This window comes from Sebastes umbrosus, chromosome 19 (assembly GCF_015220745.1).
Source record: "Sebastes umbrosus isolate fSebUmb1 chromosome 19, fSebUmb1.pri, whole genome shotgun sequence".
NCBI lineage: Eukaryota > Metazoa > Chordata > Actinopteri > Perciformes > Sebastidae > Sebastes > Sebastes umbrosus.
The window spans coordinates 27,475,032-27,499,580 of NC_051287.1; the positions used below are offsets into that span (position 1 = coordinate 27,475,032).

The 24,549-nt window shown below is 41.8% G+C and overlaps 1 protein-coding gene across 1 annotated transcript in view; it reads left to right on the forward strand.

Moving 5' to 3' along the window:
• lamc3 (laminin, gamma 3) overlaps positions 1-24,549 on the forward strand; it is a 134,246-nt gene that overhangs the window by 49,275 nt on the left and 60,422 nt on the right. The window contains 6 exon segments of the mRNA XM_037753305.1: positions 2,377-2,565; positions 3,546-3,663; positions 8,284-8,382; positions 9,245-9,381; positions 11,070-11,189; positions 23,367-23,565. Coding sequence (XP_037609233.1) covers positions 2,377-2,565; positions 3,546-3,663; positions 8,284-8,382; positions 9,245-9,381; positions 11,070-11,189; positions 23,367-23,565 — 862 coding nt within the window.

Consider the following 24,549-nt stretch of genomic DNA (forward strand, 5'->3'; position numbering starts at 1 on the left):
CAACAGGCAACAACAGTTGTCAGTGTGTCAGTGTGCTGACTTGACTATGACTTGCCCCAAACTGCATGTGATTATCATAAAGTGGGCATGTCTGTAAAGGGGAGACTCGTGGGTACCCATAGAACCCATTTACATTCACTGATCTGGAGGTCAGAGGTCAAGGGACCCCTTTGAAAAATGGCCATGAAAGTTTTTCTTCACCAACAGGCTAGTATGACATGGTTAGTACCGATGGATTCATCAGGTTTGTAGTTTCATATAATGCCAGTATCTTCACTCTAGCTTTAAAACTGAGCCGCTACAACCTCCGAAAGATCGATTGCGTTAATGTGTTAAAGAAATTAGTGTTAAAACAAATTTGCGTTAACGCGTTATTATTGCGTTAACTTTGACAGCCCTAGTTTAATGGTTTGATGTCTTTTCATTCAAGATAAGAGGTTGATATGGCATCAACATCAAAGGCTGTTAATGTACATTATATCATTAGAAATACACGTATAGAGTCATAAAACACAGTGGGGAAAGATCCAAAATATTTCTAGTCACATACCTATTTTGCAGTTCAGATGACCAAACAATGAACCAAATGACCAAATCAAAACAGTAAAAACAAAAAGCTTAATAAAAACTGGAGCCGCAAGTAATTAAAACATTAGCAGATCTACTTTTGATCTTGCTGAGAGGGATGGGAAGCCAGATGTTCAGATTCTACTGGAGCACATTTCAGGATGAAGGACCATAATTAAATAAAGTCATTGTCCTCGCTTCGGTTCACACATGAAGTAACTGTTGACATAACCTATTGATAGACCTAAAGTTCTGTGAATAAAACATCATTTAGAGATAATTGTTAACTTATTGAGGATAGCCTGGGAGTATCGACATTCTCCCGGTATAACAGTATACATCATGGATTACATCACATTTGATGAGATGTTGTCAGGGTCAACATGATTTTGTGCCACGAAAGGAAATGCAACAGAGGCTCAGGCTGTTGACAGTACTGCCGCCTGGCTATCAGCCAGCCTGGCACCATAAAGATAGAGTGGATGGGAGCTGACAGGTAGAGCCGGCTGGTCCTATTTGTGGTCTATTTGCCCACCAGTGCCAATCAGAAGTGAGTCATGCTGCGGTGACTTTCTATGTGTTCTATGTCAGTTTGTGTCAGATGCTGTTGCCCTGTGAGCAGAGAGGGATTGCAGATGTGATAACGAAGGCCTCAGCATTGGTCAACAGGTGCATGTTGTGTTCAAAAGGCCACTCGTAACAGTGCAAAGGCTCAGTATCTTTTCATTCCATCCATCAGAACTACACTGTAGCTTATAATGAAGAACTAGAGAATTATCACCCTGGCTTTTTAACGTCTTTAGCTCATTGTTTTGGTTTTTCAGCAGATGGATTTATTAATAGTGTGGCTTTTGAAATCATGCTAAAGTCACCCATCTGCTATCATAACATCCTGTGGTTGGTTCCTTTGCTTTCACACCACAAACAAACTGCACCTGAGTCCGGTTCGATGTTTTGTCTGCACCGGGGTTGAATTGACAGCTTTCACACCAGGCCAAACAAAGCTAGAAGGAGATTAAATATTGGATTTTTGAATGGACGCTAGTGTTGTTTTCTTGTCTGCTGGACGTGTTGGCTAACCGTTAACTAACATGTTAGCCATCAGTGGTGTTATGGCCTGTTGCCCGAGTAGCCAAAAAAAAAAAAGAATACAAGTTTAATGAATGTAACATTAGTTACACCCAAATGAAACAAAAAACCTCTTTATGAAATCCTTTTAAAGTTGTTCACCATCAATCCCAAGTTAGTGACGTGTTGGGTTTTAAAAGCAACTGGTGATATGTTTTATTTAATCTTTAATAAGTTGAACACAGCTGAGAAGCTCCTTATTAACAGGAAGGAATAATCATATGGTTATTGCCGACACAACAGAGAGCTTGATTCATAATAAAATGGGCAATTTCACCTAAATCCCCCCTCAGGGTAACTGGTAAACTAAGGAGGGATTTGATGGGAGGGTATGAGAGCTGTGATGGTGTGTGTTATCAGCTGAGTAATTTGCTCTTGTATAAACATGAATTACTGTTATCTAAGTGCCCCCTGACAGCCGATTGGCTCCTCATTAGGCCTGTGTGAAATGAGATTAGCAGCGAGCCTCTAAATTATGATCCAATCCCAGAACACATAATCTCTCACACATATACGCTCCCTCTGTCTCTTTCCTCCATCTATTTCTGTCTTCTCTCTCTTTACCTTGTTGCCTCCTCTGCCCACTTCTTCACCTGTGATTGCTCTTTCCTTGTTCTTCACGTCTCTCCTCACTTGACCTCTTGCTCTTCCTCTTTCTTGCTTTCTTTCCCTCGCCCGCAGAGTGTAACTGCAGTGGGAGGTCAGATGAGTGTGTGTTTGACATGGAGCAGTACCGGAGCAGCGGCAGTGGGGGGCGCTGTGTGAGCTGCAGAGACAACACTGATGGGCCCCATTGTGAGCGCTGCAGAGAGAACCACTACAGGAGATCTGCTGAAGAGCCCTGCCTACCCTGCAACTGCAATATTAACGGTAAACTCCAGATGCAAAAGCCGTCATTGTTTTATAAGAACTTAAAACCCTTAATTACAATCCATGCAAATATCAATTACTCACTATTTTAGTTTTCTCCAGCATGAGGAAATGTAATTATGGTTAAATTAGAATGCTGTATTGGCACAATAAGGCACCCTAAGCAGGATTTAGCTACAGACAAAGATGACTCATAGGATTAATTGTTGCTGTTTTTATGGCCAAATGTTTTTAAATCATTATTAACATTATACTACTCGACTACTGACTTGCCTGAGAGAAGAGTCTTTTCTGGTTCATAATTTATACAATCTTGTTCGTCTCATGTCTTCCACATCTCATCAGATTTATCCTCGCCTCAGCTTCCCAAATGACCATTAAAAAAACCCATGACTGCTGTTACTGTTGTAAACTGATCCAGTTGACTCACTGAACGTTATCAATGAAGAGACTCATTAAACACAGTCTCATTTTTGGGCTCTTAATTACACCATCATCAAGGTAAAGAGAGAGAAGCAGACAAAGAAATGGACAAATCCATCAGCAGTCTTTCCTAGAGAGTGGAAGGTGATTGCACAGAGTTGTTGGAGTCCATTATATTGATCAAAGGTTATGGCAGACTCCATCAGGCTTCCTTTTCTCTCATGTCCACAATACCCCAGCTGGTCTTTTTTCTCCATTATCTAAAGCTACAGTATGTCAGCTGCAGTGTGGTTGCAAGGTTACATCCTGCTCCTCCAAGCTCCTCTCCGGGGGTTTGAACAGAATTCAAAAACAGGTATTCAGTTATCCCCGTCATGACAAATTATTAATGATACATTGATCCATTTCATGTAATTCACCTTATGGATTCTGTAGGTTTTTTTCCTTCATTTTCTTGAAAATACTCCCCGTTTCCCATTTGTCCTCCTCCTCTGTGTCCCCTTTTCATTCTCCTTTCTTTTCTTTCTTCCTGCTGATCCGTCTGCTGTCCCTCCCAGGTTCAGTGAGTCTGCAGTGTGATGTAGAAGGAAGGTGTGCGTGTCGAGTTGGCGTGACAGGGGAGAAGTGTGACACATGTCGGGCTGGCTTTCACTCGCTTGGTCCTAGTGGCTGCAGGTGAGCAACACGTGCACACACAGATTCACACACAAAAAACAAAGCAAAGACTGAAAGGATGACTAAAGAAATGGTAAAAATAAATAGCCCTGTTAAAAGAGAGAAGGGGTTAATAGAAAGAAACAGGTACAACAGACACAGACTTTGGTTCATACATCTTCCCTGTTTTGCAGATCTAACTTCCCCAAGCCTGAATTTATCAAACTGCAAAACAGTCGTAAACAAGACGATGCTCATTTCTCTATGTGACACCACTGTGAATTAGTGACCTTCTTATCAGCGAGTACCAGGATGATACACTATCAAACTGCTAACAACCGTTCTAAAAAGCAAGCCAACCCAGAGCGCTGTAATGTTCTGCATGGAAACATGAACTTAGTTAAAAAAATAACATTTAATTTAATCAAGATTTCTGCAAATATCTCAATCAGACTCAGCACAGAGTACTTTATTCATGTCACCTCTAAAAGTCCTACGTGTCACTGCCTTCTGCCTCTTTTGGTCTTTAAACACGTATATTTAATCAATTGTTTAATCAATATTATCATTTCCTTACAAGAATTAATGTCCATTTCATCTGTTGTGATCAATCGTTGTGGTTCCATACTGCATTTCATGAAGCAAACTTATTTGTCTTATTCATTTTAGTTAAGTCTTGTATCACACAAAACAATCTGATCTGATCAATCCACCAAATGTCAGTTAGGGACTATCTGGTGAACATACCTGAACATTTAGCAGCTAGAGAGACACATATTTGCCTCAAGAGTTGGTGGAGACCAAACAGGGCTAAACAGAGAGTGAGTATTGGACTTAGAGGAAAAGATAGACGATATTAGGCTTCTTGGAGATGAGCCAGGCCTGCGCACAACCGATCACATCGGTTATTTATATAGCACTCAAAATGAGTGCTCATTACAAAGTGTTTTACAAGGCAGACATGAAAAGAATAAAGGATAGAATAATGCCAGATACACGCACATTTCCATATATAATAATTACAAACAAATATAAATAAATCTGAATGTGGTCTGCAAACTACAAGTAGCCTACGGATTGAATCTAACAGGATGTAACTACTTCTATGACTTCCTGTATATTCTTTGAAGGCTGCTGGAAACTCTCCGACTGGACTGCAGCTTTTTGTCGCCGTCCCCCCCTCCCCCCCCTGCTCCTGCTGCTGCCGCCTGATCTTGTCCACTTTCCAGGCGAGGTGCAGTTCATCTCGAATGAGCCTACTATGTCAGTGTTGTGTTTACAGCATATTTCTGCTGCCCCCCAGCCAAAAAATCATCTATTGTAGGTTTAAGAAGTAATTCAATAATTGGAGGACAATGCAGTATGTTTTCCCTTTCCAATTCAATGTTAGGACAAATGACAACCTACTGGCAAATATCCTGTCATGCTGACTCAAGCCTAGAAAGTATCAAATTAAAAAGACGCTGCTTTGCTCACAACTTCCCTCCTCCTGTACGTCACGGTCAGTGCTTTGGTTGGTCAGCCAGCCGTCCTGACCAGGAGAAGAAGATCCCTCAGAACCGAGCCAGACACCATGCGGGGTGTCTTCCACCTGTTACCATGGTGACCGGATCCAGCCTCGCTGCCTTCAGAAACTTCAGAGAACAGCTTTAGCCGCAGCCAACCCCAAGGACAAACTTAGCCTCAAGAAGGCTCCTGCTTTCCAGTGTAATGCATAATGCTTTAGTTAGAGAGGTTGGTGTAGTCTAGATTTACATAACATTATCCCATGTTAGTCTGCTTTTATTGACCCAAGCATCCACAATCTCTTCTTACTGTCACCAACTATTTATTAGTAAGCTATTTATAGATCATGAATAATTCAACTTAGTAATACTAGCTAATTCCAGTGTTTTGCTTTATTTATGACATGAATTATTTAGCGTCTAGCCAACAAATGCTTCTATTCATTTAAAGAGATATTGTTTGGTGTTTTCTTGCAGAGACAAATGAATCACTGATTAGAAACAAAGATCTCATAATTGTCAGATTGATGGCTGATTGCAATTGTTCTCTATTAATTGAGGTGGCGCCCTGAATAAGTACAAAATTAATACGTCTATTGAAGTATTGTTTTTCTATATTTGTACTTAGCTGTGATTATGATTGTTTCAGTATGCTACAAGAACGAGCTCAGCGGGTTTAATTGATTTTCAGATAGGCAGAGTTGCTTTCATCCCTAAGATATGAGACTGATTTACCTCTGAGGCTTTGCACACTCACACACTTGGTCTGGGTCTGGGTCGGGGGGGGGGGGGGGTATTGCATCCTTTGTTGCAACTTAAAGATCCTTTGACCTGCTGCAAACATTTTGATGATGAAATGCACATTCCAACTTTCTCTGAGAGCTCTCCTACTGAGTATGCATGCATATGAGCCTGCATGTAAATGTCTATATGCCGGTGCATATGTGTGTGCGTGCGTATAAGTATGTTGTAGTATTTATATTCATAAGAAGTCTATCCTAGCTCTCCCTGACCCCCTCAATCTGCCGAGGGAATGCTAAATTGTGATAGTGTTGAACCGCATATCAATTACTGTTTGGTGTTAACATTATTTCTCAACCACTAACTGTGGATACTGTGACAACAAACAGTGGATTAACTGTTGATCAGAGGAGTAGAAGACAGTTTTAGCTGTCGACGAACAATGTTAATATTTTTCCTTGTGACTTTAAAGCTGCTACAATCTATATTTTTGTATAAACAATGGATGAAATGACGTGTGAAAAAGGTCACTCATAGTGACGAACCCACAGAGAATTATTAGTCAAGTCAGTCAAGTCAGTTATTATTTATACTGTACAGCCCAATATCACAAATCACAAGTTTTCCTTGTTGGGCTTTACAATCTGTCCAGTCCTTAGACAACTCTGCAGTTTCCCTCTAGTGTTTAGGTTCAGTCCCACGGCTCTCATCAGCTCTGTTTCCAGCCGCAGTAGACATGTTCTCAGCAAAAAGCTCTAAGAAAACCTTTGTATGCTTCCTGTCCAGCACCAAACAGCAGACAGACAAAGTTGGTGACTAGCTTACGAATAGAATGGAGCATTTAGCAGCTAAAGAAGATAATGGATGTTTTCATATTAGGTACGATTGATTCGTACCGTGCCCGAGTACCATTGCTCCCCTCTCATTACGGCTGGAATTGGCACAAAGTGGGTCTGAAAAAATAATAATGCCTGAGCAACGGAAAAATGTAAACACAATACAGCGTGCATATTATTGACATATTCAATTTTTGCCAAATCCGTCAGATATACAGCAAACACGTCTTTCTCCTTAAGAAAAGCAAAGTGAATTGTTCTTCTTTTAGCGAAAATATCCCGTCCAGCTAGCGACAGAAAGTTCCACCATCAGCTGCAGCCGTGGCGGTTGTTGCTCCTTTGTGCAGTCATTGTCTCAAACACGCCCCCTATTGGATAAACAGTTGTGATTGTCCCAGAGCACATAAAACATGAGGTCGCAGATTTGTCTTCTTCCCAGGCAAGGTGGAGACCAAACTAGAGCTAAAATTGGAGTAAATATTGGATTTACATTAGCCAGGTAGAAAAATACACAACTCCAAATGAATGCTAATGCTGCTTAATATCTGGATGGCCAAGGAACTGTTAGCTAACATGTTCACCATACCACCTGAGTGGTCCTAAATCTACCAGTGCTGTGTTTACAGCTTGTTTCAGATGTCCACAAAGAAAACCATCACTTAATGGTGGTTTAGCGAGGCTCAAGATAAAGGAGGATTTATCAAAAAACACATTACTGATTAAGAACCCTTGAAACTCATTTCCTTTATTAAATATCACACATTTTGCCGATAACAAATTCATAAATCAGAAGTAGGCAATAAAAGTAGAGTTGACCCTAGTTTGGATTATTCTCACAGACAAAATTCTATTACAGTAATACATTATTATATGCATGCACACATGCCGACATGCATGCGCACACACACACACACACACACGCACACACACTGCTTTCTCTCATTCATGCAGCAAAATCAGGCTGTTGAGTCGAGGTGTGAATTACTCAGACCACTGGAGCAGAAACAAGTAGAGACGGCTTGCCTTGGAATAATTGAATTATTTGTAATAGCGCCTCATTAAAAAATAGATTATGTTTTACAGTTTCAAACAAAAGTAATCAATCAATGAAGGTGATCACATTTTGACATCATCCAAGTCACTGCTGACCCATACACACTGCATAGCTTTTACCAAGGTTGTTTACATCCATTCATTTTGTGATAGATTGTGTACTATATCAAGCGTTTTAGTGATGATGTTTTGTTACAAGGACACTTGTGCTTTTTGAATTTGAGTAGAAAACACATTCACAAGGTGGACCCAGGTTCAAGGCCCAAGACAAGTATCTATGTTGTTGAGGCGTCCTTGAGCAAGACACCCTACTGTTTCCAGGGTGGCTGTTGTGTAGCTGACCATCTGTGATGTGGAAGGGGGCCAGCGAATAGAGAATACCCTTATGGATTTCACATTACATCGTCCTTGTCTTTAAAATCCTCGCTCCTTCCTCCTTAACAATGTACACGTGTCAAGTGCAGTGGATTTATATCTTTCATTTTCACGCCACTTGTCGTGTGCAGGCCGTGTGAGTGTGACCCCAGCGGGAGTGTGGACGACTGCTCTCCTCTGGACGGACGTTGCCACTGTAAGCCAAACGTGGAGGGACAGAGCTGTGGCAGGTGTGTTATAAGCTTGTTGCTTATGTGTGCACGTGACCTGTGGTTACCGTGGCAACTGTTAAAGTCCTCCACAATTAACAACTGACGCCTCTGCTATCCATTCATCAGTTTGTATACAGAATATAGATTTTTGATAATGTCTCATCTTTAATGTCTTAATTGTATGATTTGATCACTCCTAGATATTATAGTAATGAAAACCTATTTGTTTGTTGTATAATATAAGTACATTACATCGAGCAGACAGGTCAGCACATCCTGTAGGTGCAGCAGCACACTAAAAGTGTAAGAATAATTTGTCTAAAAATTGCTCCCAGTCTCGGGGCTGCCCATCATTTTGACTATTTTTGACAGTGAACATGACTGTAACAACATGTCAATAACCAAGTGTCTGCTTCCTCCTGTCTGTCTCTATCTGGCTCCTCTGGGATACAGGATCAAACAGATAAACTCACTGTGACATTAGCAGTACACACAGCCCCAGGTCTCAAACTATTGAATAATTCTGTGCTCACTGTTTGTTGACTTTTTTTGCTGATTTCACGGCTCGTTGAGCAGGCCCCTCTCCTGTGTAATGTGACTAGTGTAGTGGCTGATTTTTAGCGGTGTTCCTGTCCCACCCATATGCCAGCTAGTGTCTGTAGGTCAGAGCTCAGGGTCCCTGCAGCTGAGCTACATTTGGTCCCTTCTTCCATAACACTGCGGCCTGCAGCAACCGGACCAGCACACCAAGCCTGCTGCACTGAGACCAACTTAAAGTGATTATAAGAATAACACTACAGCCAGGATGTGGTAAATAGCTGCAATGTGCAGCATGTTAATAACATTTTATGCATGAGGGTGTGTGCGTATGTATCTACAGATGCAAGCCAGGCTTTTTCAACCTCCAACAAGTAAACCCAGCAGGCTGCCAAGCGTGTTTCTGCTTTGGCCACTCGCTGGCCTGCTCCTCATCCAATCATTATGCTGCTGTCAACATCACGTCTGACTTCATCGAAGGTACTGTCTCAGACTCACCAGCCACTAATGAGGTTCCCTTGTTACTGTGGGAATGTTATTACCCAGCTAAAATTAACAAGACCAACAATGTTAACTTTGTTCTCTCTGAATTTGCACCGTCTTCATTTTCCTTAACTACCATGTATTTTATTATGCTATTATTTATCAATGAGTGTGGACTGTGCATGTTTTTTTCTGTAAATCAACTTTATTGGATATGTTGTTTTATTTGTTTATAGGAACAGCAGATAAAAACTCAGCTCAACGCCCTGCAACTTAAGAAAAGACAAAAAGACAAAACACAAACTAATAGAAAAATCATCTTCATCAATTATACAACACATGTACAGCATCAACCAGTGGTTTTCAGCCTTTTGACAGGGACCCCTCAACTGATACACATTAGGTCACGGACCCCCATTTGATCAGATGTCGCTTCAGTGATCTCCATCTGAAAAGATTCTGGTTGTTAGGTACGATTAAGACCAGAATTCTATAGTTGTCAACTACAGTTGCAGTCCGTTCTCATTCCCAGGGCGTTAAATAGCGGGGCGTTGTGACGGCCGTCGGCGTATGTCACCGCCAAACAAGGCACCACTTAGCAGCGGTATGAAAGGCACCGGGGTTTCATTAACTATAATATACTGTAAACTCATCCGCAGCAACAGTAAACGCTCCGAGAAAGAGCGCCGAGAGTGTGGTCGCGTTTTTTGAAGAGCAAAAAGAGACACACCGGGTGGGCAGGTGGATGAACTGTTTGTGTCCCGTGCATCACGTTACAATCAGCTGTTCGTTGGTGTCCCGTGTTCCCAGCGGTCAGCGTCATTTTCACTGTACAAACGTAGCAGTTTTATGCCCAACCATGTAGCTCTTTACTAAACCTAACGATAGTGGTTTTGATACCTAAACCTAAAGTGACGTCGAGGTTAACAAAGCCGTTTTGATGCCGAAAATAAAGTGATGAAAACGTGTTGACAGTTGAGGAGGTAACCGTGGAGGAAGTGAAACCTATAATGAGAATAGTCTCTCTTATGACTCTTGCTCTCATTAGGCTCACTTCTATAGTAAATTAAATAGTGAAAGTAAACTATTCCCCATTTGTCCACGGACCCTCTGGACCTCTGGTTGAGAACCACTGATCTAGACAAAATGCTGCAAGGAGATAAAACTCTGGCGAAGTGAGAAACACATTCACCAATTAGATAACACATATGCAGCATAACGAAACGAGCTGCAGACGCAGAAAAAAAAAGAAACTCAGAAAACACAACAAAAAACAGAAATGCACTTAAGTTGACTTCCTATGGTGTTGGAAAATGAATGATTTAGGTTTATTTCAGTTTTAACATTCTAGGTGCATGATTCAGATATTATTGCAGATAATATGCTGAAAATTATTCATTAAAAATATGATTTATGTAAATATTTGCCTGTGTTTTCTCTATTTGGTTGGTTTATTGTATATGCAATGTGTTTCTGTATTTGAATGTGTTTTCTTTGGTTGCAGCGTGTTGAGTTCTCAGGGCTGCTGTGTTTTTTCTCTCTTAATGACAGATAAAATAATGTTAACACATCTCCTGTAGGAGCTCAAATGTTTGAACTCTTTGTGAACACTAGTATGCACCATCCAGTATATCCAGACTGTCTGTGATGCAGAGAATAGCTCTGATGTTGACTTCTATCTCCAGATCAGGATGGCTGGTCGGGAGAGTTCTCCGGAGGGCAGGAGTACCCCCTGCTGTGGAAGGAAGGTGAAGTCTACCTGTTGCCTCTCACCGAGGAAGACATCGGCTTCTACAAAGCCCCCGGTGAGTCCGAATGGAAAATAATAGAGATTTGAGTTGATCCATGAGGACAGATCGTTACCTCAGGTTGGGTCAGATGGCTGGGTTACAGTCTCCAGGAAGCTCTTTTAGTATTGTTGACATTTATGTTGTGAGATAATAAATACTCCAGTTGTTGCTCTTCTAGCAAATATGTAAATGATATTAGTGTTAGTAGAGCATCTTTAATACCCATAGCTTGTTCCTGTTGTTCCTTAGTGAGATTAATCAGGGTCTTTGGCAGCGGGTCATGCAGCACTTATTCTGACACCATTTCCTCCAATCCGTTATCAGAGCCATTAGAAGATAAGGGAATAAGCTGGCCCAGCTACAGGACTTAGGGCCCATTTCTATCAGCCGCCCCAGCAGCAAAGGCCTGATGGAATTGGATGTCTTGGCCATGCTGGAGAGGCAACAAAGTGAAAATTGGCTTGGTTTCTTCTTGTCTCCTCTAAGTCGGTTCCCCTCCAGCCACCATGCAGCCCACAGCCAGAAGCAAAACAGGAGCAATCCCATTAACTCCGCATCCCGGAGGTTTAATGCCCAAAACGCGTGATCACAGAGAACGACTCCATTTGGAGGCATCTTTTTTTAGAGAAATGAAATGCTTACAGCCGAATTTGACAAAGCCTGGTGGTCAGGCATAAATCGTAAAATGTCATTATGGATGCGTTCAGAAGTCATGGATGTGCGAGTTTGACTGTTGTGAGCGTGTGTGTGTGTGTACATTAAGTCCATAATGAATGCTTTGCCATACGCTATGTGTAATTATAAATATACATAGTTAATAGTGTCTTTTAAAGTTGCTTTCTTCTTCACACGGTCTATGGTGACGTCTCTGAAGGCCACAGCACACAGATTAGTGGCCCAACTGGCCGAGAGCAGCTTTGTGGCAGCCTGCTTATCTACTTCGCGCAGTGCTTGTTTATGTTGTTTCTCCACATAATAAATGCACAAATCTATTGCCTTGCCATCCCTATTAATGATCTCATTTTCTCTTGCCTTTTTTTTCATAGTGGTGCATGTGTACAGTTACTTTAAAGATTAGACCGGAGTGGCAGCGGCTTTGAAAGCAGCTCTGAAATTCTCCCTCTCTGCCACTGTCTCTGCTCTTTTAACTTTTAATTTGTATTTGTGCTGAAATCCCTCCACTGTGTTCTTCACCAAAGTACCAGATAATTCTGAGTGACAACTCCACGTCGAACATCATGCGAAATGCAATTTCTGTGATTCCCATGAATGTATTTGTCACCGTAGTTTGTCTTGGGCTGCAGCTGTCACACGAGGGACAGGATTCAATCATTGGATTTTTTTTTTATTGAATTGCTAGAGAGAATTTGTGTTTGGGATCTGCGTAGCTCAGCCAGCTCCAGAAATATCAGCCGGCGCTACAGAGGACAAGACGTCACAGATATTCTAGTGCTTGACAAGGAGTTTTTTTGGCCAGACAGGGAGAGTTTGTGATGGCGAAAAAAAGAGAGAGAAAGAATTTCAATTGAGTTTCCTGAATTTCCCATGACAATCAGTCCAACATAGCACTTATGACTTCACTCTTTTCACCTCTTCATTTCTTCACCCCGATTGTCAAATCATCAGTCAGGATCAATCAGGACATCAGAATTGCTTCTTCTTTTTCACTGCATGAAAACGTTTGATTTCTGTAAACATCTTAAATTGCCCTCTACTCCATCTTCCCTTCACTACTCGCACACCAAGTGCCCAAGTCCTAAATGTATGTAGGTAGACATGAGTGAATGTGTATGCATGTGGCCACTTGGGCACACAGTCTTCCTCTGAAGCATGTGCAATGCCACTTGTCCTCCTCCTGATCCTGGACATCTGCTTGACAGTTGACACAGTTGGAGTTGGAGTCCCCCTGGTGACTCAACAGACTGAACACTTGAGCGCAGCTGCCAGGAACTATCATAAACAAACATGAAGTACCTCCCTAAACAGTTGCTTTGACCTGCCTCCAACAACTGTGGTCACCACTTGATTCTGCTGGACAGTAACCGTGGCTCTCTTGGCTGAGCAGCGTTTCCTGCTGAAGGGGACATCATCTAACATAAGTCCTTACAGCCATCTGTTGAGAAGCTTGCAATGTTGATCCTTTTCATATCTGCAGCACAGGCCAGCCTGCTAAGCCTGAAGCAGCCGGGAGACAAGAAAAGGAAAAGAAAGAAGGGAAAAAAAGTCTGAATTTAATGAAATAACCCTCTGGTAGAAGGCAAGAGAGCAGCATATGGCTGCTCTTGTGTTCAGTTGAGGAGTGCAAGAAAGAGTAAAGATCCACAAGAGCAGCTCGAGGCTACCTGTCACTCTGATTCAAGCAGCAATTGCTGCTAAGAGCCTTATACAACCTGAGCTCTATACCTGCACCCAGATCTGCATATAACCCAGTCTGGTGGCCTTGTCATCTGGAGACATAACAGAAGAGAGGGGGATGTGGCAAAGGGAGATGAGAAAATTGAGTGGAGAGATAGAAAGAGGAAGTAAAGAGAAGAAAAACAGGGAATAAAGGGTACGGAGAAAGAGAAGCAGTCAACTAACTTAGAAGGTGAAGGAGTGCTTCAGTGAGGCTCGAGTGAAAGAGTAAAGAGATGCTGAAACAAACTGACGGGCAACGGGTCTCTGTGCAGACCACCGGAACAGACACATCACCCACTTTATGATAACAATGCACTTCCTGTGCCTAGTCTGTAGATATGTAACCTATAGATCAGATATACTTTAATAAAATATAGTTGTACCGACAGGATACAGCAGAGCACAGAGGCCGTTTCCATGCCGCGAGGCTGACAAGCGCTCGCGGGACGTCAGTTGAGTAGGCGGTCCTTAATGTGACCAGGACACATTCACTACACACTGCTGAAAGAATGTGGTCATATGTGGCCCAGACCACCTCTGAATGTGGTCTGAAAGATCCGATCTCAATGTGTCCTCAATGCGTCCTGAGTGTGTTCACACCTGTACTTAGAGCTGTCCACTAGTGATCGCTGAGGACGCATGTTAATACTAAGTCTGAACAGGACCTAAGTGTTGATACCCATTCCCATTCCTCATGAGAAGCCGGCCATCATAGCCTCCTGCTGAATACCTCCTCAATCTCTCTCCAAGAGCTCTGCGTATTTGGTTGTCTTGACACAATGAATCTTTTGGGCAGTCTCTTCATTGACATTCATGATGTTGCACATGAGGTTGCACAAACAAAAAGTAACGGAAGTTGTAGAAAGAAAGCTTGAGAGAGAAATTCAGACCCTGCCTACTTTTTTACTTCCAAACACTTGACCAATCACTGGATGTGACTGAAAGATGTGGGATGAAGGAATTTCAGATGTTGTTAGACAAGCTGTCGAGCACATTGTTTAAGCTTAATGAGACCCTAAAGCTGCAGTAGGCAGTATATTTTTGGCATCATTGGGCAAAGAGTCTATAATAATCTTTCAGCATATTGTAATTCAAGTGTTGTGAGAGAAAACTAGACTTCTGCTCCTCCTCATGGCTCTGTTTTCAGGCTTTAGAACATCTAGCCTGTGACGGGAGACTTTGACTAATCACAGGTAATTTCAGAGAGAGAGAGGGCGTTCCTATTGGCTGTGCTCCGGTCATTTGACCGGAACTTCACCAGATTTCACAATGGCGGAGGCGTAACAAACTCTCTCATTTTACAGCTAAACCGTGCACTACAAGATGATTCAGAGAACATCTGAAGAGAGAAATAGACATTAACGTAACAGAATATTGATTCATATTTGATCAGCGCTGCCTAGTTTGACCGTTTGGTCAGAGTTCGCGAGTGATTGACAGTCGGCTCTCATAGACGGCAGCTGGACAGCAGACCTCAGATCAGCTTTTACTGCTTGTTTTCCTCCGGTCTGTGAAATCTTGCAGATGCCGTTAGGAGCACCGGAGGACACAGAGGAACATGATTGTTTTCAGGTTACCTGTTTCATGTACTACTGTCATGATACAGTGACCATTTTATAAAAATAACTTTTTTTAATCATATTCGCTCCAATCTGGCCTACTTCAGCTTTAAGACTGTTCAGAACAGCACGTACAGTATTCTCATTCATTCAGTTGATTTGTTTCTTTAAGTAGCACACTTTATGTCTATTATATTAGATTTATATCTAAGACAAATCATCACTATTGGTTGCATAGGTGTACTCAGTGTGTATGTGCACCAGTCTGCATAGCGTGGTGTAGATTGCTTTAAAAGTCCAATTGAATATGAATGAAACATTCTTCCTCTCATGTTAGTTAGGTCTCAGGTCACGTATAGTACACCTGCAGGCAGTGCAGTGTTGGACCTGTTTAAAAGTTTAGCGTTTGTCCGCCCAACCTTTGCCCTCGGACTGTCTGCATGGCTGGTCGATGCTAGAGCCTCAGTGGGACTTGTGTTTGTGCGAGTCGGCTGTGATTTAATTGAAATTGAGTTGATTTAATTTGGTTGGAGCAAAGTCTAAACCCCCTGATTGATCGTGAGCTCCTCCGCCATTCCCCAAAAGTTATAGGGGAATCTATCACTTGTTGTGATGGCGGCTTTATGTGCTCCTGGCAGAGTGTCAACGGCAGCATAGTCAGTGGACTTCAGATCATTCTGGCAGACGCATAGAAACTAAATAGAGTTTCACAGGTTAAAGCTTTGTGTTTTCTCTTCTGTTTTTTGAAGTTGTTGATTGAAATACAAGCATCATTTACTGTAGGACTGACCCACGGCTGCAACCATAACCACCTTTTATTAATATCAGAAACATTTAGTGTTGATCATTTTTCTATTATATAATATATACAGTATACTGTATATTATAGTTTTGCCTATCACTTCCCGGAGCCCAAGATGACATATTAAAATAACTTGTTTTTTCTGATGCTTAAAGGAATACTTTGACATTTTGGGAAATACTCAAATTCGCTTTCTTGCCGAGAATTAGATGAGAAGATTGAAACCACTCCTGTGTTTGTTTGCTAAATATGAAGCTACAGTCAGGAGACAGTTATCTTATTTTAGCATTAAGGGACTGTTTGTCAGAATCAGAAATCGCTTGTTAACAGCGACACCTGTAATAACTGCTGCAGCTCCTCCAGACCAACAGAGGTTTCCCGTGTCCAAAACTCTGGTGTCTCCCTTATTCCCTCCGGCAGGAAAAGCCAACACTAGGATCAGCATTGATTCATGGAGAGCCCTTCGTCTGGTCAGCTAACATTACTGCCAAGCAGCTGAAATATAGAGTGATATTGTGCTTTTAGCTGACGTGTGTCTCCTCACTGTTTTGAGCGATGCTCCTTCATGTCTATGTAGAGCGAGCAAAAGCGCGAGGCTGAGCAACAGGACGCTGACTTTCGTTGACTTAACGTCCACTGTACATTCACTAGATATTCTCAGAGCTAAACTAACTCTTCTGCAGCGTGGAGTGATCAGCATGCACGTGAGAGGTGGAGAGAGAGAGAGAGAAGGAGCGCGGTGTGTGAGTGAAGGCAGGCAGAGGAGCAGAGGAGCAGAGTACAGCAGAGACTCCGGTCCTGGAGACCAAAGCTACGGTCTCCCCCGCGTTCTCCGACCGCGGCCATCTCTGTTTAACAGACGGGCTTCACTAGATACAACCAAGAGGTTTTGGTGCTTCCTTGTAGTTTGTGTTGGAGTCTGAGTCTGAACAGCGTAGCCACACGCGAGCGCGCATGGCACACCGACCCAGATTGATTTATATGTGTAAGAAGTTACAAACAGTCCCTTTAAGACTGGGAATGGTCTGAAGGTTAAATAATCTGCCTGTTGGCACCTCTGAAAATGACTCATTAACACACTGTATATCTTGTTGTTTAATCTGTACAAAAGACAAAGTGCAGAAACAATAGCTATGTGCCATTGGTGGAAAGTTACTCAAGAACATTTTGAATGCAGGAGTTTCACTTATAACAGAGTATTTTCACACTATGGTATTACTACTTTTACTTAAACCTGCAGAGGTAGTACCAGTAGGCAGAATATTTTTGGCATCATTGGGCAAAGAGTCTATAATAATCTTTCAGCATATTGTAATTCAAGTGTTGTGAGAGAAAACTAGACTTCTGCCTGTGACGGGAGACTTTGACCAATCACAGGTCATTTCAGAGAGAGCGTTCCTATTGGCTGCTTATTCAACAGAAGCAGCTGTCAATCACTCGCAAACTCCGATCAAACGGTCAAACTAGGCAGTACTGATCAAACATGAATCAATATTCTGTTACTGTAATGTCTATTTCTCCCCTCAGATGTTGTCAGAAACATCTTTTGTACTGTTTAGATGTAAAATTAGAAAGTTTGCTCCGGCTGGTGGGCGGTGCTTGGTATTTCCTCAACTGATCTCAACATGGCTGCCAGGTCACAAACTTTTTCATTACAGTAACAGAATATTGATTCATATTTGATCAGCGCTGCCTAGTTTGACTGTTAGGCAGACCTCAGATCAGCTCTGACTGCTTGTTTTCCTCCGGTCTGGGAAATCTTGCAGATGCCGTTAGGAGCACCGGAGGACACAGAGGACACAGAGGAACATGATGTTTTTCAGATTCCTTGTCTCATGCACTACTGTCAGGATATAGTGACCATTTTATAAAAATATGCTTTTTTATTCATATTTGCTCCATTTCTACCCAGTGCTGCTAGTAAAAGATCTGAGTACTTCGTCCACCTCTGCCATGTGCTCAAACTATTTTTTGGTTGGGATCAGTGACTTCCTGGCGTCTCCAGGTTATCTGGTGTAACCCCGTAAAACCCTGTATAACTTCTTATTACTTCACCAGTTTTTATATGGGTGAGACAAACAAGGTATAAAGTGTAAATCAGAAAGGTTTAGAGGTGCTGGTAGACAGAGCCAGGCTGTTTTCAGTCTTAATGCCAAGTTATTTCTTTCCTGTCTCTTTGTATTTAGCGTACAGACTATAAAAATGATAATCTTCTCATCAAACCTTCAAAAAGAATATTAGAGGATTTCTACTATTCTTTTAATGAATCATTTGAATGAGAATGATCTAAATTGATGGACTAATGGTTGAAGTACTGCACTGAATGTTACAATGAAAATGTGAATGTCAGTATTGTGAGAAGAGAAACACCCTCACGTACATGTGCAGCCGGCACGATGTGGTATTTAGAAATTGCTAAACTTTTTAATTTTATCCAATTTGTCATGTGCGATAAAATAATGAATATAAATCCATGGCAATACGCAGACAGCAGATCACGCTTACACATGAATAATCCTCTCATTGTATTTTTATAGTGATTCATTACTTTGGAGGGGCCCCACAAGTGGGGCCATTCCTGGATGGTCTATTAGGGTTATGAGTAATTATGCTGTGGTACTTCTGTCCTCACAGACAATGGAAGAACTACCAGGAACCACACTGATGCAAATCAGACCCCAGCAGAATAATGGCCAGCAAGCTGAAACATAACTACTCACAACCATAAGGGAGCACTTCAGGAGAGAATATTAGCTTAGTCACACAACAGTATTACTGGGCTCATTACCCACCCTTATGCAAGGAATGTGCAGTATACATTTCCTATTAATCATTTCAAAAGTAATATCTGTTGACTTTTATTTTCTGTGAACATGAGTTTCTTATATTACTCATTATTATAGTGCGTCACTCCCCAAATGCAGGTAATTGCCTCCTCTCTGTTCCCCCAAAATAGTGGCTCTGCTGAGACTGTTCTCACTTATTAACTTAATGCAACGATGAGCATCTGCTGGCGGATGCTATTCTGCTGAGTGCATTGAGGGTGGTGTTTCTGACTAGCTGACTGGGGAGACCGAAGTTTATAAAATGGCAAATATACAGCACCTCATAGAGGAGGATGTAGAGATTATGTCTAAGTTTTATGAGCTATTTTACACAAAGGTACTGAATGGAGCTCAGAAACTGACAAAAGGCAATTACTAAATGTTATTAGTAGGGCGGACAAAGTTAACGCAATAATAACGTGTTAACACAAATTTGTTTTAACGCCAACAATTTCTTTAACGCAACTTGCGATTTTTAGGTTGTAGCGGGCCCAAATCCTCAGGAATCCATCAGTACCAACCATGTCATACTAGCTTGATACTAAGGAGGCTAAATAACGCTCCAAAGTTACGCTGAATCTTGACGAGAAAAACCAGGCATGTCCATTTCCAAAGGGGTCCCTTGACCTCTGACCTCCAGATTCGTGAATATAAATGGGTTCTATGGGTACCCACGAGTCTCCCCTTTACAGACATGCCCACTTGATGATAATCACATGCAGTTTGGGGTAAGTCATAGTCAAGTCAGCACACTGACACACTGACAGCTGTTGTTGCGTGTTGGGCTGCAGTTTGCCATGTTATGATTGGAGCATATTGTTTTATGTTAAATGCAGTAGCTGTGAGGGTTTCTGGACAATATCTGTCATTGTTTTGTGTTGTTAATTGATTTACAATAATAAATATAGACATACATTTGCATAAAGCAGCATATTTGTCCACTCCCATGTTGATAAAAGGATTAAATACTTGACAAAATCTCCCTTTAAGGTACATTTAGTACAGATACAAAATGTGATTCATTTGCGATTAACTATGATCAATCATGCGATTAATCACAATGAAATATTTTAATCAATTGACAGCCCTAGTTATTAGATAATTCAAAAATATAACTTAATACTCAATAATAATGCAGTTAGTTAAATAATAAAAGACGAAAGAAGATTTATATCTTTCTTTTATATTTTGTTTATTTGCAGCATATAAAATATATACAAATATTTTACGCTTCTATTTTTCACTTGCTCATTTCATTTTTCAGCTTTTTAGTTTTCCTTTTTTTTTAGGCCTTGGTGCACACTTGATCATTTATGGATTCTCTATTTTCTTCCCACAACGTTTGCCGTTCTCCTCTCCCCATTTCTTGAACACACTGGGCGCCAACCTTTTCAGCTAGCTACCTAGCTGCTGCTAACTTTCATTATAAAACCAGCCCAGTCAGTGGAGCTAATGTAATCATCCTCCCTAATCAAAAATCAAATGAATAAATGTAACATGCTCCATATGCTGTGTACTGCTGTAGGGACACAGTACAAACTCTGGTAAGAATAACGTTAGCTGAAGCATTGGTGTAGTAGAGCCTATGAAGCTGCAGACAGCATGTCACAGTAATGTCACAGTAAGTGACAGCATGTCACAGTAAGTAAGAAATGCATTTGTGGGGAAATTGAGCAAACAGTTTAAACAGTATAAGTAGTTTGTTCTATACTTGAGTCTTGTATGTGTTTGGGTCTAAATTAGCCCTGGTATGAGTGGTGACTTGTTGCACTCAGGAGTCAGTATTGATCTCTTATTTTATTTACACCCTTCCCTCATATTGGTTGTTGTTCCGCTGGTTAAGATGTTTAGATGCGAGAGGGCTCATTGAAGGCTTTCCTGTCTAATTGGTGATGGATTTAATCTAAGCCTCTTCTCTTTTCTGGACTGGCTGGTTTTTCTTATTCCTTGTCATCAATATGTATTGATTGTGAAACTACAATGAGATGTGTGGAAGCTCATTTCACTTGAGAAAGTGTTGTCTTCACTGGTGATGATTGGTGGTTGTTCAGCCGCTCCCCCTGCTGCTGATTGGCTGTAATTATCTTTTTCTATTGATTCTGGAGTCACATCGACATGAATGACGTCTTATTGGACACGGAACAGAAAGTGCTATTGATCGGTCATGTAATTGAAGCCTTTCTCCTTACATCACTGACTGTTTTTCATTTCCTACTAATACTCATCCCGCAGTGTTGAATAGTATTATAAATAGCATCGTGCTCCTTCGTTCATGTATCCTCCCATTCAAATTGAATTGTTTAAAGTAACAGCTACGATGGAAGGCAGCGGGGCGTCTTGTTTCATGTAAGAGTGTGTAAAAGCTTATTTTTTCAGTTTGGTTTCTTATTTGTGAAACATGCAGCTTATTAGGACGAATAGAGACACAGTAATGTGTCACTCGTGTCAGGAAGAGTGGAGCAGCTGGACCCAACGCAGGAGACTGCAGGCAACAGGAACTTGAAGAAATAACTTTTTTATTCAAAGTCAAAGTGCAGATGTAGAGAACATAGACTTTATATAAAGATGGACGATGCGTCTCCACTTCCTCATACTGTACAAGAGTGAAGCCAAATTATCCCGGATACGGGAGCTGCCATCTCGAGATTTTGACGTCATTTGGAGCCAGAGTTGGTGCAGTAGTTATCAGGGGGCTGGAGCCGCGGTATCGAGGTCCCGCCCACACACCCGTCTGAGCCAATCACGAGCCAAACACGGCCGCAGCTTGCCAGTGTGAGCCTCCTAGCCGATACGTTAGCACCATGGTAGCTGTTTGGCTAGAAAGACACAACAACTAACCATGATCTAAACCTACTTTAATCATCAAATTGTTCACCTGTTCTATTACACAGACTGGTGACGGTTATGGAAAGTTAAAGTTACATTTACTCTCTCATACAATTCCCGAGCCCCTGACTGCAAGACTACTTTACTCAAAGCAGTTCAGAATTGAATAAACATCAGCATGATAAGAACTACCTAACATGGAGGGGGCGGGACTTATGACCTATACTGCAGCCAGCCACCAGGGGGCGATCCAGATGTTTTGGCTTCACTTTTGGGGAGCTGTCACATCGTCCATCTTTCTATACAGCTGATGGTAGAGGAGGAGATGCTCAGGGGAGGCGAATGATGTGATTAGGCAGGGAGCTGATTGGCAGGTGTAAAACTCTGGGAACAGGAGAGGACTAACGAAGCTGATTCAGAGCAGGTGTGTAGACGGGCAAAGGAGGGAAAGGCCACACAGGAACACGGGAGGAAAAGCACATAAAACAAGGTCTACAACTCAGTCCAGTCCTCACAAAAAGTCTGAAGTTATCTGGACACAGAGCCAAACTGTGACGAACACATACAAAAACAACAACTTAAATTGAACTTACACTGGAGCTGAACTAAAATAAGTGCCGCTGCAGCTGGATGAGTAGCTGAAAAGATACAGCAAAACTACTAATATAAAAATAGAATAAACCAAATGAAGTGATTGGTAAAGCAAATAGCATTATTTGTTGGACCATGAAATAATGAAAGAAGAAAAAACTGTTTAGACTTAATTGAAATAATAATTACATTGCTTTTTACTTAAAAAAGTAATAACTTATTACTTTAATTACTTTAACACATCACTGAGTATTACATTACAGACAGGAGCCAAATACCTCATTTTGGAGAGTGAAAAAGTGTTGCAGGTCAGATAAAAACACTGACTAATGTGGCCGTATACATCACGCTGAGAGGGCTGTAGATGTACACAAGAGCCCGGCGGAGATGAGAAAAGGGGGCTGTTGGTTGAGCAGATATTAGACGATCAGACAGTTGAATTGCTCCGAATGACGCCAGAGGCACCTCGCAAGCAAAATCACCCACTCAAGTTCTTAGCCCTCCCAACCCCCAGAAGAGCTCAGGATGTACTTCACACACGATTACGCTCAGAAACAAGGTGGCAACCAAGCGTGCAACCTGTCAGTTTTGCCCACTCGCTCACCCAGAGCTGGTAGAGAATGGCAGCATAGTTGTTTGTTCTCAAAATTGTTATGATTTTTTCATTTTTAGAGCACAACTGGTGCAAGGCGTTCTACAATAGCATGTGTTGTTTATTTCATATCTCCATATTGAGGGACGGCAAGACTCCTGCCTATTTTTATATATCAAAAGTACCACTTGTGAGTGTTTTTCCTTCAGCCAGTTTTGGGGGTTGGTAACAGGGGTGTGTCTAGTGGTTGCTAAGATCTTTGAAGTCCTGTTAATGTGATGTAATGAGCCAGAGATGAGAGGGTGGGTAATTACACATAGACTCCTGCAGTGCTCCATGTGGGCTCAAAAAGTCTGTACCCCTTTGCCCTGACGTCCACACACACACACACACACATACACACACTGAAAGAAATAGGAACAGGCAGAATATTTCTGAATAAATAATAATAAATACTAATTCAGTTTCCACCACAACACACTTGCACAAACAGAAATTCATGTTTGTGACTACATTGATGGCAGAGTGTTGACTGAGACTTCAATGATGAAGCTGACTCCACTCCACCTCTCTAACATCCCCTCTCTGCCCACCCACCAGACAAATTCCTGGGTCATCAAGTCTACAGCTACGGCCAGCTCCTCTCCATCACCTTCACCTCTGAGACCACCGAGCTGCTCCCCGACCACGTCACCTTGCTCCTCCAAGGCTCTGGAGTCGCCTTTTCTGCTGACCTTTCACCCCAACCAGTGCTTGACCTTGACCCCGGCCTCACATCACGGCACTCCTTCATTGTCAGGTACAAGGATGCAGGCATGGGGCTGTCAGTTTGTAAGTCTGTGCACATGCTTCTTCTTTTGTTTTTGTTTTACTGTTGAACTTGAGTCTCCCTGGAGAATACCAAAGTGTTTGCCTGAATGTGTGCATAAGAATGGATGTCGGGGATGTTTGTTTTTCTCTGCATCTATTCAGCTCCCTGTTGCCTGACTTGTTCCTTGTTACAATAGATATATAGTCCGCAGAGTAGCGACTATCCAGTACACCCATGTACTGACTACAGCTCACCTACGTTGACTGTGCTGCCACGGTCCCAGCAGAATGTCAGGATATGAATGTAGTGATGAGCCAGCTCCCCCATGCGCTGGCTGTCATGTAGATCTGGCAGGTACCGAGCAGCAGCATTACATTTCCATACTACTACATTTGATACATTTAGCAGATGCTCTCACCTGGAGTGACTTGAAATGTGTGCAGAATCAGAATGGCTTTATTTGCCAAATGTACACAGGAATTTGACTTAGTGATACAGCACAGTAAAACCAAGAAAGGTAAAAGTTCAAGAAAAATTAATACAAGAATCGTATAAAGTTGAGAATGATCAAATGCTACATTATGCTACATATGCTGTTTAAAGGTGCTTAAATATTGCCTCTCACAGCTCTCAACATGGCGACAGCTGAGCTATATGTATAAAGAGAACTACAGCGTCGGAGTCTCCTGTTCATTCCTATGAGAGTTGCTCAGTGGAGCATGAAGTCTGGGTCTCATTCACATGAACAGAGGAAGGGAAATAACTCTGGATTTGGCTATGAGTACATTGTACATTTTTTTAAGGACCTCATAATTTAAATAAGGACTATTCAAGTGTTCATACTGGGAAGTTGATTTACCTGAAAAAAAAAATCATCCGCCGAGTTACAGACATCTGTTTCCCAATGTAAGTCTATGGGGAAAAGTATTTTTGGGCCCGACGGCATCACGTGACGAACACTTGAAGTTGTAG